The sequence below is a fragment of the Pyrgilauda ruficollis genome, unplaced genomic scaffold (assembly GCF_017590135.1).
Source record: "Pyrgilauda ruficollis isolate IOZ18807 unplaced genomic scaffold, ASM1759013v1 scaffold62, whole genome shotgun sequence".
NCBI classification, from domain to species: domain Eukaryota; kingdom Metazoa; phylum Chordata; class Aves; order Passeriformes; family Passeridae; genus Pyrgilauda; species Pyrgilauda ruficollis.
The window spans coordinates 2,069,618-2,082,236 of NW_024527933.1; the positions used below are offsets into that span (position 1 = coordinate 2,069,618).

Sequence of the window (12,619 nt, forward strand, 5' to 3'; positions counted from 1 at the left end):
AGCAGCTGAGCTGCTGCTCTGAGTGGTTCCCCCTGAGTCCTTTGAGCTCAGCGGTTCCTGGGAATTAATTGGGCTGATGAGTGTTGGGATTGGCCAAGGTATCCCAACAACCAACGATCCTGCTTTAAATAGAGCACTGGAGTGTGTGTGCTCATCCGTGCAGAGAGTCAGGGAGAGGAAAGAGGCTCACAATAACCGAAAATTGTTATAATTATGACATAATTTGGACATCTGGAAAGTTTCAGTGTAAGCAGAATTTCAGCATGTGGAAGCTCGTTACTGGGAAGTTGTGTAATGAATTATGGGCCCATTTGTCACATAAAGCCAATGATCCAAATTCCATCCGCTGTGACACAATTCAGCTTCCACGGGCTCCAGCCTGTGACGGGAACGTGCGGGTGCTGCATTTCAGGGGTTTGCTCTCCAGTCACTGCACAACCTGTCCTGATCATTCAAGCCTCAAATTGCTTAAAGGATTCTCCTGTTTCTGGGCAAATACCATGAAGTGAAAGGGTTTTGTCCAATTGTGTGGATCAAGCCAAAGACAGAGGAGAATTTATCCAGCCAAAGACGTTGGCTAATGTTATCTGTAGAGCTCAGAGTAATAAAGCTCGTAGGGGTGAAAGTGTGAAGGCAGCACAGAGCAGAAGCTGAACGGGATGGCAGCATTTTCCAGGCACTTCCATGGAGTGTCATCGCTGTGTCAGAAGGTCAGATGGCCTGAAATGGAGCCTGACCCCTCTCAGGTGCTGTGCTACCCCTGCTCCCGGGGAACAGCTCTAGGTGTGACACAAGGACAGAGTGGTTCCTGGCCAGGGCAGTGGGATCTGTGTGCCAGGGACACCAGGACCAGTGGCCAGCCCAGTGCCAGCCTGCTTCCGGGTGGGAGTCTCCAGCTGAATAAATAACACATGCTGGGAACAGGATAAGGTGGGAGCAGGGAGCTGGGGAGGGCTGAGCAGGAACAGGCAGCAGTTCTCCAGCGATAAGGGCTGCTGCAGTGAGCGTCTGCTGGCCCCCAGGGGATTCTGGCATCCGGGAAAGGCAGGCTGAGCTCTGTGCAGCTACAAGGCTGGAGTAACTCCGCTGGGGCTCTGTGTTTGTACTAGGCACAGTGGGATTTGATCCAGGTGCTTGAACAGGAGTATTACAGTTTGCACAGCTCCCCCTGCAAGCTCCAGCTGTGCCAGAGATTCCAGTGCTGCTGGTGATTCTTCAGGAGATGCTCTCCTTGCTGGCTAAGCTTCCTCTAGCTCAGAGTACCCCATGGCACAGCCACTGAGTGCTGAAGAGCTTCTGTGCAGTTTGTTTCATATCCCAGTCTTCCCAGTTTTCTGGGGTCTTGGCATCCAGCATAAGGTCCAATAGAAGCTGCTTCTCTCACAGCTTTACAGAGCAGCTTTGCTTTTCCCCCTAGGTGGTTTGAGACTCCTGACACTCCAACCCTGACAGACACTGCCTGTCCTTGTCATTTCAGCGTCTTCCCAAGAGAGCTCAAAGAAGTTTTTGCCTCGTGGAGACAGGAGTGCAGCAACCGAGGCCGCCCCGACATCAGCGAGCGCCTGATCAGCGCGTCCCTGTTCCTGCGGTTCCTGTGCCCGGCCATCATGTCCCCGTCCCTGTTCAGCCTGCTCCAGGAGTACCCCGATGACCGCACCGCGCGCACTTTGACCCTCATCGCCAAGGTCACCCAGAACCTCGCCAACTTTGCCAAGTAAGCCAGGCTGTGGGCAGGGCAGGGGAGGGGACAGAACCTTGGGGTGCGTGGGCAGAGCCACGGCGCCGGCACAGAGTCCCACGCTGGCCACTCCTTTCCTCGCTGGAAAGGGCCTGTTTGCTTCCTGTTGGCTTTTTCCCCACATCTCTCTGGGACTTGTTCCCTCACTGTCAGGTCAGGGAGATCATTGAAGTTTCCAAAACAGGACGTGTTTTATGAGCAGGAAAACAGGCTGTTTTGACCACATGGACAAGCAGCGGGGTGGCAGTGGGGACTTTGTCCTGTGATGTCCTGCAGATGTAGGACCAGAGCCTGATCAGCAGCAGTGATGTGCTGAGCTCAGGAACTGTTCCACCCCTCCTTTGAGCTCTGGGACCTTCCCTGCTATTAAAATGCAGCTGACTGAACTGGGAAGGCCTCAGAACAGAGACACCTTCAATTTCTAACTAAGCCCATTGGTTTGATGGAAACAAAGCGAGAGATTTCTGAAAATCTTTCCACTGGCTGTAGCTCTGAGCTACTTATCCTGAGCTCTGATAACAAAATGATGAGCTTTCTGAAACATGAATGGACAGTTTCTATCTAAAGCTCCTTAGATCTGGAAACTGGCTTAGTGCTCACACTCACAGTCAGCAACACACAGACGCGCCCGCGGACACCGGCAGGAGATGTACAAGTGTGTTACACTAGATGACAGAAATTCTCTGTATTCCTGACCAATCCCTAACTAAAGGGTTTTCATATTTCCGGCACTTTGCAGGAAAGGCTCTGTAACTAAGCTGACATTAGTCAAGCTGAAGTGATCAAGCCAAGCTGTCCTGTGCATGGCACTGGGCCGAGCCTGTCCCATGGAACCGCTGGCACAGCACCAGCTGCTGCCAGGACGGTCCAACCACGAGGCCCTCCCTGTTGTGCTCTAAATCAGACAAAATACTGAGGGTGATGAGCTTGGAGGGCAGAAGGAGGTGGCAGGCAGCCTGAGGGGACAATGGGGCTGGCCCAGCTGCAGGGGTGGCTCTCCAGGGTGATCCCAGAGCAGTTGTGCTGGCATTGCTGGAGAGTGCAGGATTCCTGCCCCCATCTGTCACTGAGCTCCAGTCAGCTGAGAGTGATTGCTGTGACAGAATCTTGATTTCCAGTGACAGGTCCTGTTTCTGGAGGCTGTGTCCTGACCCAGCAGTGAGACACTGGGTTACCAAGAACTCCTTTGTTTCTCCTGCTTTCGCCTTTGTTCCTGATGTGCAGATCCCACACTGATGAGGGCTTAGCTGGATCAGGCTGGGGTTAATTTTGGTTCCATGGTCAGTGAGGTGTCCCAGGTGCCTGCTCACAGCCCAGGGGTCCCAAAGGCTTGGAAGGGTTCAGATGTCAGAAGAAGGTTCTTAGCTGTGTTATACCTGCCCTTTCTGTGAACTGCAGTTTTTTTCCCTGGATTTAACTGAAACCTGTGTTGCTCTCTCAACAGGTTTGGCAGCAAAGAGGAATACATGTCCTTTATGAATCAGTTCCTGGAACATGAATGGACTAACATGCAGAGATTTCTCCTGGAGATTTCCAATCCCGAAACCATCTCAAACACAGCTGGCTTTGAGGGCTACATTGACCTGGGCCGGGAACTGTCCACATTGCACTCACTACTCTGGGAAGTCATTTCCCAGCTGGAGCAGGTATCCAGGGGATGACAGGGACATCTCTGGGGGCAGGAGATGAGAAAATGTTGTTCATGTGATTCTCTGAAGAGACTCTGCAGCAATTGGCAAAGCCCACAGTTCTCTATATAAAAGCACAGGATGGTGGTGGTAATTCTTCTCTCTTTTCTGCCCAGGGCACTGCCACCAAACTGGGGCCTCTGCCCCGGATCCTGCGGGACGTCAACGCCGCTCTCAGTAACCCGGCCTGTGTGCAGGTGTCGGTCACGGCCGACCACGCCGCCTCCACGCCCAGTGCTGGCAACAGCATCTCTGCAGGGCTGCAGAAAATGGTCATAGAGAATGACTTATCTGGGTAAGAGACCAGCGGGGCCTGGCCTCGCACCAGGGACACACGGAACAGCCATGCAGGGACAGGCAGGACAGCGCAGTGTGGCGTTGCCTGATGCACTGACCAGGCTCTCCCATTGCAGAAGTGATGCTGGATGTGGTTCAGCTCTGACTCTGGAGAGAGCAGTGGGTGGTGGTGCCAGTCCATGGTTCCATCCTGGGCCCTTTGAGAGCCAGAACTGGGCATGTGGTCTGGGAAATGAGGAACCTGGTGGTTCTGGGCTCAGGTGTTAAGATGTGGCTGCAGAAGCAAAGTGTTCATCCTTTGAGGACTTGAGGGTCTGCTAGTGCTGACCTCGAGGTGATGGGTGGTGGTGTTAAGGGCTATGAGAGATGTTCAGGATTGGCCTCGCCCATCTTTATACGAAGTAGGGTGTGTGCTGAATGCACTGACATCCAAACCTGGATAGTTCTGGAACTATCCAAGCTGTAGAAACCTCACAAGGAATTTCAGTCTACTCTGTCCAGTTTTTATAATACTGGGAGTTTTCACTGCTGAGCAGTGATTCACAGGCACAGTCACCTATCTGCTTTTTAGCCTGATTAAGTAAGGAGCTTCATTCATGGGGAGGATGAGGCTGTTGCAGACCTCTAATGTTTCTGTTTGTGGAAAATGAAATGGAGCCCCCACAAACAGAAAGACTGTGCTAGTAAAATAGTTTGTAAGTGGAAACTGCATAATATTTAACAGTGTAATTAGGAATGAAAGGCAGCAATGGCACTGGACTTGCTCTAATCAGAGCTTTCATCTCTAGTGCCTCCCAGCATGAGGTGCAGTTATTTAAATCCAATGCTGTGGAGGATCTGTGACAATATGCTTCCCTCCCAATACTTGCTTACAATGCACCATCTTTGATCAGCAGAATATTCACATGAAGCTACTGCAAAGCTCTTTCTTCCTATCCCCAAGAAATCAATATTGTATGAATGTGCATTGCAGCAGGAGTGGGGGGATAACCTTCAGCTGTCAGGTGGAAGCTCTGCTGTGTGAGTGCTCACTGACCTGGGAGGCCTGGTGTGGACCCAGCCCTATGGTGTTCTGTGCTGTCCAAATCCTGGCCAGTGTGCCCACAGGAGCTTGCTGCCCAGGTACAGAGCAGGGGCACGGGACTGGCATGGATACAGCCTTTGGGAGCAGGAAGGGTGACACGCACTGACCCAGAGCAGAGCGGCCACCATGAGTGTGTCCCTGAGCCTGGTGACAGTGCAGTGCCCTGTGTGCACACACTGCCCTCACTCACCTGCCCTCACCTGCCCGTTCTCAGGCCAGCCCAGGGCTCCACAGCACCCTCCCCACTCCTCACACTGTCCCTGGCTGAGCCAGCCCTGTCCCTGCTCCTGCCAGGGCTGGGTCCGGTCCCTGTCCCCATCCCTGTCCCACACAGCTGCGCCACCCTGATTTCTGAGTGATTTCGTTTTCCTGCTCTGGTGCAGCATTCACAACTCTTCTTTTTTGTTTTGTTTTCCTTTCCTCTTCTTACGCACTGACTTCCCCGCAGTCTGATAGATTTCACACGGTTACCATCTCCAACCCCTGAAAACAAGGACTTGTTTTTTGTCACAAGGTCTGCTGGGGCCCAGCCCTCGCCTGCCCGAAGCTCCAGTTACTCAGAGGCCAATGAGCCCGACGTGCAGATGTCTAATGGCAGCAAGAGTTTGTCCATGGTGGACTTGCAGGACAATCGGCTCTTGGACAGCGGGGCCAACGCGCCCGGCGCAGCCGACTCGCTCAATGACAGTCAGTCGTCGCTGGGGCAGTTGCAGGGCGTATGGACCACACGGACTCAGCAGAACAGCGTGACGGGCATGGCCACCGTGCGCCGGGTGGGCCAGACCCCCACCACGCCGAGCGGCGAGAGCGCGCCCGGCCGGCCCCAGCTGCTGGCGCCGCTGTCCTTCCAGAACCCCGTGTACCAGATGGCCGCCGGGCTGCCGCTGTCCCCCCGCGGCCTGGGCGACTCCGGCTCCGAGTGCCACAGCTCGCTCAGCTCCCACAGCAACAGCGAGGAGCTGACGGCCAACAAGCACGGCTTTGCTGGCCCCGCCGCCGGCGAGGACTTCTCGCGCCGGCCGGGGGAGCTGGCCCGGCGGCAGCTGTCGCTGACCGAGAAGGGCGGCCAGCCCACGATGCCGCGGCAGAACAGCGCGGGGCCGCAGCGGCGCATCGACCAGCCGCCCCCGCCGCCGCCGCCCGTCACCCGCGGCCGCACGCCGCCCTCCCTGCTGAACACGGTGCAGTACCAGCGACCCTCCAGCGGCAGCATGATGTCCTCATCGCCCGACTGGCCCGGCAGCGGGGCGCGACTCCGGCAGCAGTCCTCCTCCTCCAAGGGTGACAGCCCCGAGATGAAGCAGCGCACGATGCACAAACAGGTGAGTTCGGGCTGTCCAGACCCTGGCGCTGAAGGGGCCAGGTGGGGTTACCCGTGGAGATTGCTGCCATGGGAGGGGATGTGGCTCTGAGCTGCCACGTCAGTGCCAACCCCATAGTGGCATCGCCTGTGGGGATGTACCTTGGCTCTGGCACCTCTGGCCTGAGACAGGGGCCCTCAGGGACAGGAACACAGAGCAGCGTCCACTCCCGGTGTCTGTCACGTGGCACACTGGTGGTAGGTGGCAGAGGCTCGAGGGCAATGGCAGCCATGCCGCTGTCCTGCGCTACCATCTTGTCACTGCTTTGCCTCTCCATGCCCAGGCTCTCATCCCATGCCATAGCCAACCCCGTGCCATCTCCCAGGCTTGGAACAGACCCTGATCTCCTGTAACTAAGAGCCTCCCTGCTGCTGCTCCAGTCCCAGTGGGGCCGTGGCATTCCTGGACATTCCTGTTTGCTCTGTGAGGCCCTCCCGTAGGAGTGGGGAGGAAGGAGCCCGGAGTGACATTCCCACTGTGCAGAGCTCTGCAGTGATCCCAGTCCCAGACCACATGCTGGGCTGCGCAGAATTCCATTCCACTGTCCGTGGAGGTAAAATGGAAGGCAGTAGGTCACAGGCCTAAGGCCCTCTGGATGTCCTGGCATGGACAAAACGGTTTTTGTAGTCCTCATTTATTCACTCTACATTTCAAAACCAGCCCTGCAGAACATTATCACCGTAAGGCCTCTGTGTCTAAAAGGAGAATTGTAAAGAAAAGCAAACACAGAAACTGCACAAGCAGCAAGAGCTCACTGCACCCAGAGCCTGAGTTATCTCAGGCCCTTCTCCAGCCCTCAGTGCAGCTGTGGAGCCTGGTCAGTGCTGCTCACAGGAGGTTGTTCATGCTCCCATCTGAGGCCGCTCCGTGATTCCGGTATCGATCCGTAAGCGCTGGATTAGCAGCGCTGTGCAGCAGCCTTTGTGTTACACAATCAATGCTCGTTAGGGACAGAGGGCACAGAGCTGTGCAACGAGCAGAGGCCTGGATGCAGCAGGGTTTCTTCCTGAAAGACAAGGATTCTCCAGGTGGCCATCGGAAAGCCCTGGCCAGGTTCTCTTTGCAGAAGATTCCTCCACCCACACCTGTGGTCCTCTCGAAGTTTCTCTTCAGACCTGAAGTCTCAGAAGCCTCTCCCACCCTCACTCTGCACGTTTTATTTGCATGTTGGCAGCATGAGGATTTGTAGCCAGTGATGCTCATGAACCGTCTGATGCTTCTGATTCAAAATTTTGGAGGTAGAAGACCAGACTGGAAGATGGCATGGGAAAGCCCCCGACCCCAGTGAGGAAATGAAACCAGTCCCCATTCCTTCTGACATTCTGTTCGAGCCTCCTGTTCTGACTGGGTTTCTCTATCGAGAGATTGGAATGAAGGAGAAAGTTTCTGACATTTCCAATTTGTTAACTTGAATTCCCAAGTCATTAACTTGAATGACCAAGTCATGCAGATCCCATGTGTTCATCTCACTGTTTACTGCAGCTTATAACAGGCAGGATGGAGGGGAAATAGCTGAAGAGTGACTTCCTTGTAATGTGGTTGGAAAATATTTAGGCACTGCCACTGCCCAGGCCAGGACTGAAAGGCATCAGATGTGATTGTAGCTCACTGGCCATGGAACATCACTGCAAGTGATACTGAGCATTTAGATTTCTTCATCATCCTTAGTGTAGCCTCAACTGAAAAGAAACTTTTGTTCTCCAAGAAGGCACCTGCTCTGTCATAAGGAGAGTTTCAGTTTTCAGATCTTGCTTTATGGAATCCATGGAAGCAAAGATGGCTCATAACAAGATGAAGACTTGAGAGAACTCTGCTCATGGAGTGAAAAAAACACATCCAGCCACTCTGCTCGCCTGCAGCTCAGCACCTTCACAGGTCGTGTCCTTGTGAGGTGACAGGATCTGCTCAGACACCGGGGCCGTGACTTCGAGCAGTAATGTCCAACTGCAGAACAGGAATTGTTCCTGCTCCAGCCCCAGCTGCTCTGGTAGTTCAGCCTGGCTCGTTGCTGTCTGAGCAGCATGGGAGAGGGTCTGATGGAAGGAAACTCTCTCTCTCCAGCTTCATGACCATTTGTGTTACAGGTTTTTCTTTTGTCATGGTTGTATCATTGTTTCATTGTAGGCCCCTTCTCCTGTGAACCCCAATGCCCTGGACCGCACTGCTGCTTGGCTTTTGAATATGAACATGCAGTTTTTAGAAGATGAAAGCATTGACCCAGATTCCAAGCACAGGGATAAGCTCAGGAATAAGGACGAGCTCAGCCAAGCAGAAAAGGTAAAACCTGATTGGATTGAAACAAGTTTCTGAATAGAGAGAGGATTTCCTTGAATGTCATTCCCTGAGCACCCTGGGGAGAAGGTGGGCTGTGTGCAGGTCCCTGCCCAGGAGAGAAGGGCCAGGTTTCTCCCTGTCCTACTTGGCCTCACAGGGAACTTGTGGGGAACGTTTGGGAGGCTTTCACACACTCAGTGACTGGAATCACCTTCTGATGAAAGAAAGTGAGAAAGACAGGAGCCAGGAATCAAGTGCTGATGCTGCCCTGAAACAAACTCTGCAGCCAGCCAGTGCCTCTTACTCTCCCCTTTCCAACTCACCCAGCTGCTGGGAAGAAAGCTTAAAAAGGGGATTAAGAGCTGTAACAGAGGTGGAGTCAGGCAGCCTCGTGCCTTGGAACAGGGACATGGAGCAGGAAGCAGCCTCCCTGTCAGAAAGCTGTTCACAGACCTAAAAATTAAGTCCAAATTGTGGTCTCAGAGACTGCACTGGTGCCTGGGGTGACTTTGTGGCACTTCCAGAAGCTTATGGAAGTGTTGCACACATCAGGGCCTGGCCAGTCAGGGAACTGCCAGGAAGCCATGTGCAGAGTATTCAGTCTCACCCCTGGGCCCTCTGAAGCAGAGGCTGCTCCCTTCCCCTCCTTCCTGGGCAAGTCTAGGGTGGGAGAAGCTGAGAAGAGACAAAGTAGACCTGGCCAGGATGAAAAAGAAGGATAAAAATGAGGATCCAACAGTCAGAATCTGGGAAAATCCCATCTTTGCTGATTGCTGCTTCTGCAAGGTTCTTTCTCAGCAGCCTGGCTCTGCCAGGATTGTGACACTTGAGCATCAATAGCATTTGGGATGTTTCCTCAATGTGCTTCTCTTCTATCACACCAGCACTGCAGACATCATCCTTCCCTAAGCCCCCACCCTGTTTCCCAGCACAGACGTGTCTCTGGCTTTGTTCCAATAGCCTTCCTGTGCTCATTCTGCTCTGCTGTATCATTTGGGGACTGTCACCTCTTAAACCCAAGGAAAATGCTGAGGGGCAGGTGTTGTAGGAGCCAGGAGGTACAAGGCAGCAGCTCCCAGCTGCCCCAGGAAGATCAGGGCAGTTTTGTGGGTTCAGCCCATCCTGACTGGGTGCTGGGCAGGCAGTGGTGGGGTTCCAAACCCCGATGGCACTGCAACATCCCTGTGCCTGCCCCAAGCCCAGTGGGAGCCCCAGCCCAGGCTGTCTCATTGCCATGCAGCATCTTCCTTACTCTGCTGTCCCATCAGTCACTGACATTGAAGATCACCATTAGCATAACCTCTCTCCCCATCACTGTAAGACCTGAATGGTAACTGAGAATGAGACAAGTGTTCTAGAGACAGGAGCGACTCCTTCGGGCTCTGAGGCCTCTCCTGCTCTCCTCTGAGCTCACTTACGCTGCTCCTATTTTAAGGCTAGGGTAGGTATTTAATCTTTGCTGTTCAAGCAACTCCCTGCTGTCTGACTTTAGTGCTACTGTGCAGCTTTGTTCCCTCATTGCTTCAGGTTCCATGTGCAAACCGTGTCATTCCTGTGCTGCAGTAAGAGCTTTGCTAAAGGAAAACCGCCTCGCTCCAGTACTTTTGCAGTTCAGGAAACAATCAGCTTCCTAAGTTTTCAATCCTTGGAAGCTGCAGTTATTTTTGCAGCGGAGTGCTGCAAAAATATTTGCAGTTATTTTTGAGTGGAGTGCTGGCCAGTCCCCAGCAGCAGCCTGGCTGCCCTCCCCTCTCCCTAGAGCTGGCCTGGAGTCACAAGTCCAGGAGGACTCAGACCTGGGACATGACCCAGCCCTTCATTGCAGTGCCTACCCAGGTATGATGGCCAAAGGGGAAAGGCCAAGTCGAGACACAACAGAGTGCACTTCTCTCAGTTCATTAATAACACTTGTAGCTTTAACAGCCTTCATGACTCAGATGGAAACCTTTTTCCTGTATCTGACTTTAAAAGCAGGCTGCCACATTATCAGCTGCATGTTAATTATTCTAAAGTTACTCCAGTTGAGATGCTTTTTTAAAAGACTATGTCCAAATACAATTTTTTGAAATTAAAGCAGTTTCCTTGTGCACACACTCACTGGATTTTCCTTTAGCAAAGCAAGTTTACTGAATGCTGTGCTACCGCAATAGCTGAACCCAGTTTTACCGAGTTCAAAAGCTCTTAATTTTTACAATTGCTTTATGTAATTCTGCTGCTGATTTATAGCTTCACCCAAATGAACAGTACAGCTGTGGGGTCTTGGCTTCATGCAGCAGCTCTTCTTGGACTGAGCCCTGGTTTGAGATCTGAGTTAAGTGCTGAGCCCCAAAAGGCAGGAGAGCTCTGTGCCCTGCTCAGCCAGCACAGTGCCCTCGGCTCGATGCAGGGTGCTGAGACAGCAGTGTCCTGCATTTGTCACTGCCCCTCGTGCTTGGCACCCAGCCTGCCCAAAGCCCCCCCTTTACTGCTGCAGACGGAAGAGCTCCTGCATGAACCCAAATCCCACGGCTGCAGCCTCCCTGCCTGTGCGAGCCCCGCGCTGTCAGTGTGAGAAGCTGCCCGCTGCCTTTGCCATGGGCCTGCTCTAACCTGCATTTCCCCTGTGAAATGCCAGACTCTGCTAACAGCCCACTCTCTGCACCTGCCAGCGACCTGCCCGCCCCGCGGACCCGGCATCGCCCCTGGCGCCGCGGAGAAGACGGAAGAGGAGGTGTCGGCGAGCGGGGTTGTCTGATACGGGTTTGCAGCTATAGTCTGATACGAGGAGAGGGGCGTGAGGGGTTTGGGGGAAACCCTGGCAAGGGCAAACCCTACGAGGTAACGTGCCACGTGTGTTTTCTCCTCCTGTGTCTGTCCCTGCGTGCTCAGTACCAGCAGGACCTGGTGGTGCTGCAGGACAAGCTCCGCATCTCCAACAAGAAGCTGGAGGAATACGAGACTCGCTTCAAATGCCAGGAGGAGACCACGCAGAAGCTGGTGCTGGAGTACCAGGCCAGGCTGGAGGAGAGCGAGGAGCGGCTCCGGAGGCAGCAGGAGGATAAGGAGATCCAGATGAAGGGCATCATCAGCAGGTACAGGGAGATGGGAGTGCTGGGGATGGCAGTAAGGCAGGGCAGCCTGGCTGGCATTAGAGCTCACCCCTACCCAGGAGAATCAAGGTTCCTTGGAGGTGCAGGCAGGTTTCACATATGGGTTTTCCCCTCAGTGTTACCTGGGACAAGGAAAACCCTAATGTTTTTCTGATTAACAAGGGCAGAACTTCAGGAGGGGAGAGCTTGGAGGGTCTGGCAGGCTTGTTCTGTTCATATAGCTATGAATCTCATCACCGTCCCTTACCTGTAACTCTAAATCCCTTTCTCCCACCTAGTGGAAAGTGGTTTACATTTGTCCAAGACTGTTTCAGTGCAGCAGTTTCACCTCTACATGAGCCAAGCCCACTTAGTGCTTTCAGTCAGCCCTCACCCCTGGGTCAGCCTTCACTGTGCTGTCAGTTCAGCTTTGGGGCACTCTGCTAGAAGGAGCTCCAGGGAAGAGTAAGAGCCAAGAAAAAAATCTTGGTTTGTGGGTAGGAGGAGGCAGAGTGTGAGGGTAATACCTGGGTTTAGCAGAGCCCAGCCAATGTAAATTTTTCTTGTGTGCTTGGCTCCCAGACTGATGTCAGTTGAGGAGGAGTTAAAGAAGGACCACGCTGAAATGCAGGCTGCTGTGGATTCCAAGCAGAAGATTATTGATGCACAGGTGAGTGCCCCATGCCAAAGGCTGCTGCAGTTTTCAGGGTGGGTTTGCCCAACACACAGTCCCCAGCTGCAGCAGGACACAGTGACTGTCACATCTGTGTGCAGCCTTGGAGCGAGACACAGAGGGTGTGGGGTGGCAGTTTGGGGAGGGATTGTGCCCACAGCTTAGTGAAAGGATCACATCCCCTGGAGCATTGCTTGGTGCTTCTTCATGTCCCAGTAATGCCTGGATCGTCAGAACAGGACCTGGGCACAAGGAACACACAGCCTGCCCACAGCCAAGACAACATGTTTTTGCAGTCTTTGGGTTGTGATTTGCAGGATTGGGAAGCTCAGTTGCTGCAGTCAGTTACAGTGGAAGAGGAGCATCACATGATGGATGCAAAACACTGTGCCTGGAAAAGATAATACGAAAATACAGCCCATAATCTTTTAGTTTG

The 12,619-nt window shown here is 53.5% G+C and overlaps 1 protein-coding gene across 8 annotated transcripts in view; it reads left to right on the plus strand.

Moving 5' to 3' along the window:
* LOC121362488 (DAB2 interacting protein) overlaps nucleotides 1-12,619 on the plus strand; it is a 150,799-nt gene that overhangs the window by 133,825 nt on the left and 4,355 nt on the right. For 6 of the 8 annotated variants that reach the window (XM_041484045.1, XM_041484040.1, XM_041484041.1 and 3 more), the window contains 7 exons: nucleotides 1,478-1,714; nucleotides 3,183-3,384; nucleotides 3,543-3,721; nucleotides 5,256-6,129; nucleotides 8,293-8,445; nucleotides 11,311-11,513; nucleotides 12,093-12,180. In XM_041484045.1, coding sequence (XP_041339979.1) covers nucleotides 1,478-1,714; nucleotides 3,183-3,384; nucleotides 3,543-3,721; nucleotides 5,256-6,129; nucleotides 8,293-8,445; nucleotides 11,311-11,513; nucleotides 12,093-12,180 — 1,936 coding nt within the window. The remainder of the gene's footprint in view (nucleotides 1-1,477; nucleotides 1,715-3,182; nucleotides 3,385-3,542; nucleotides 3,722-5,255; nucleotides 6,130-8,292; nucleotides 8,446-11,310; nucleotides 11,514-12,092; nucleotides 12,181-12,619) is intronic. The other 2 variants (XM_041484043.1, XM_041484044.1) reach the window with 2 other exon arrangements.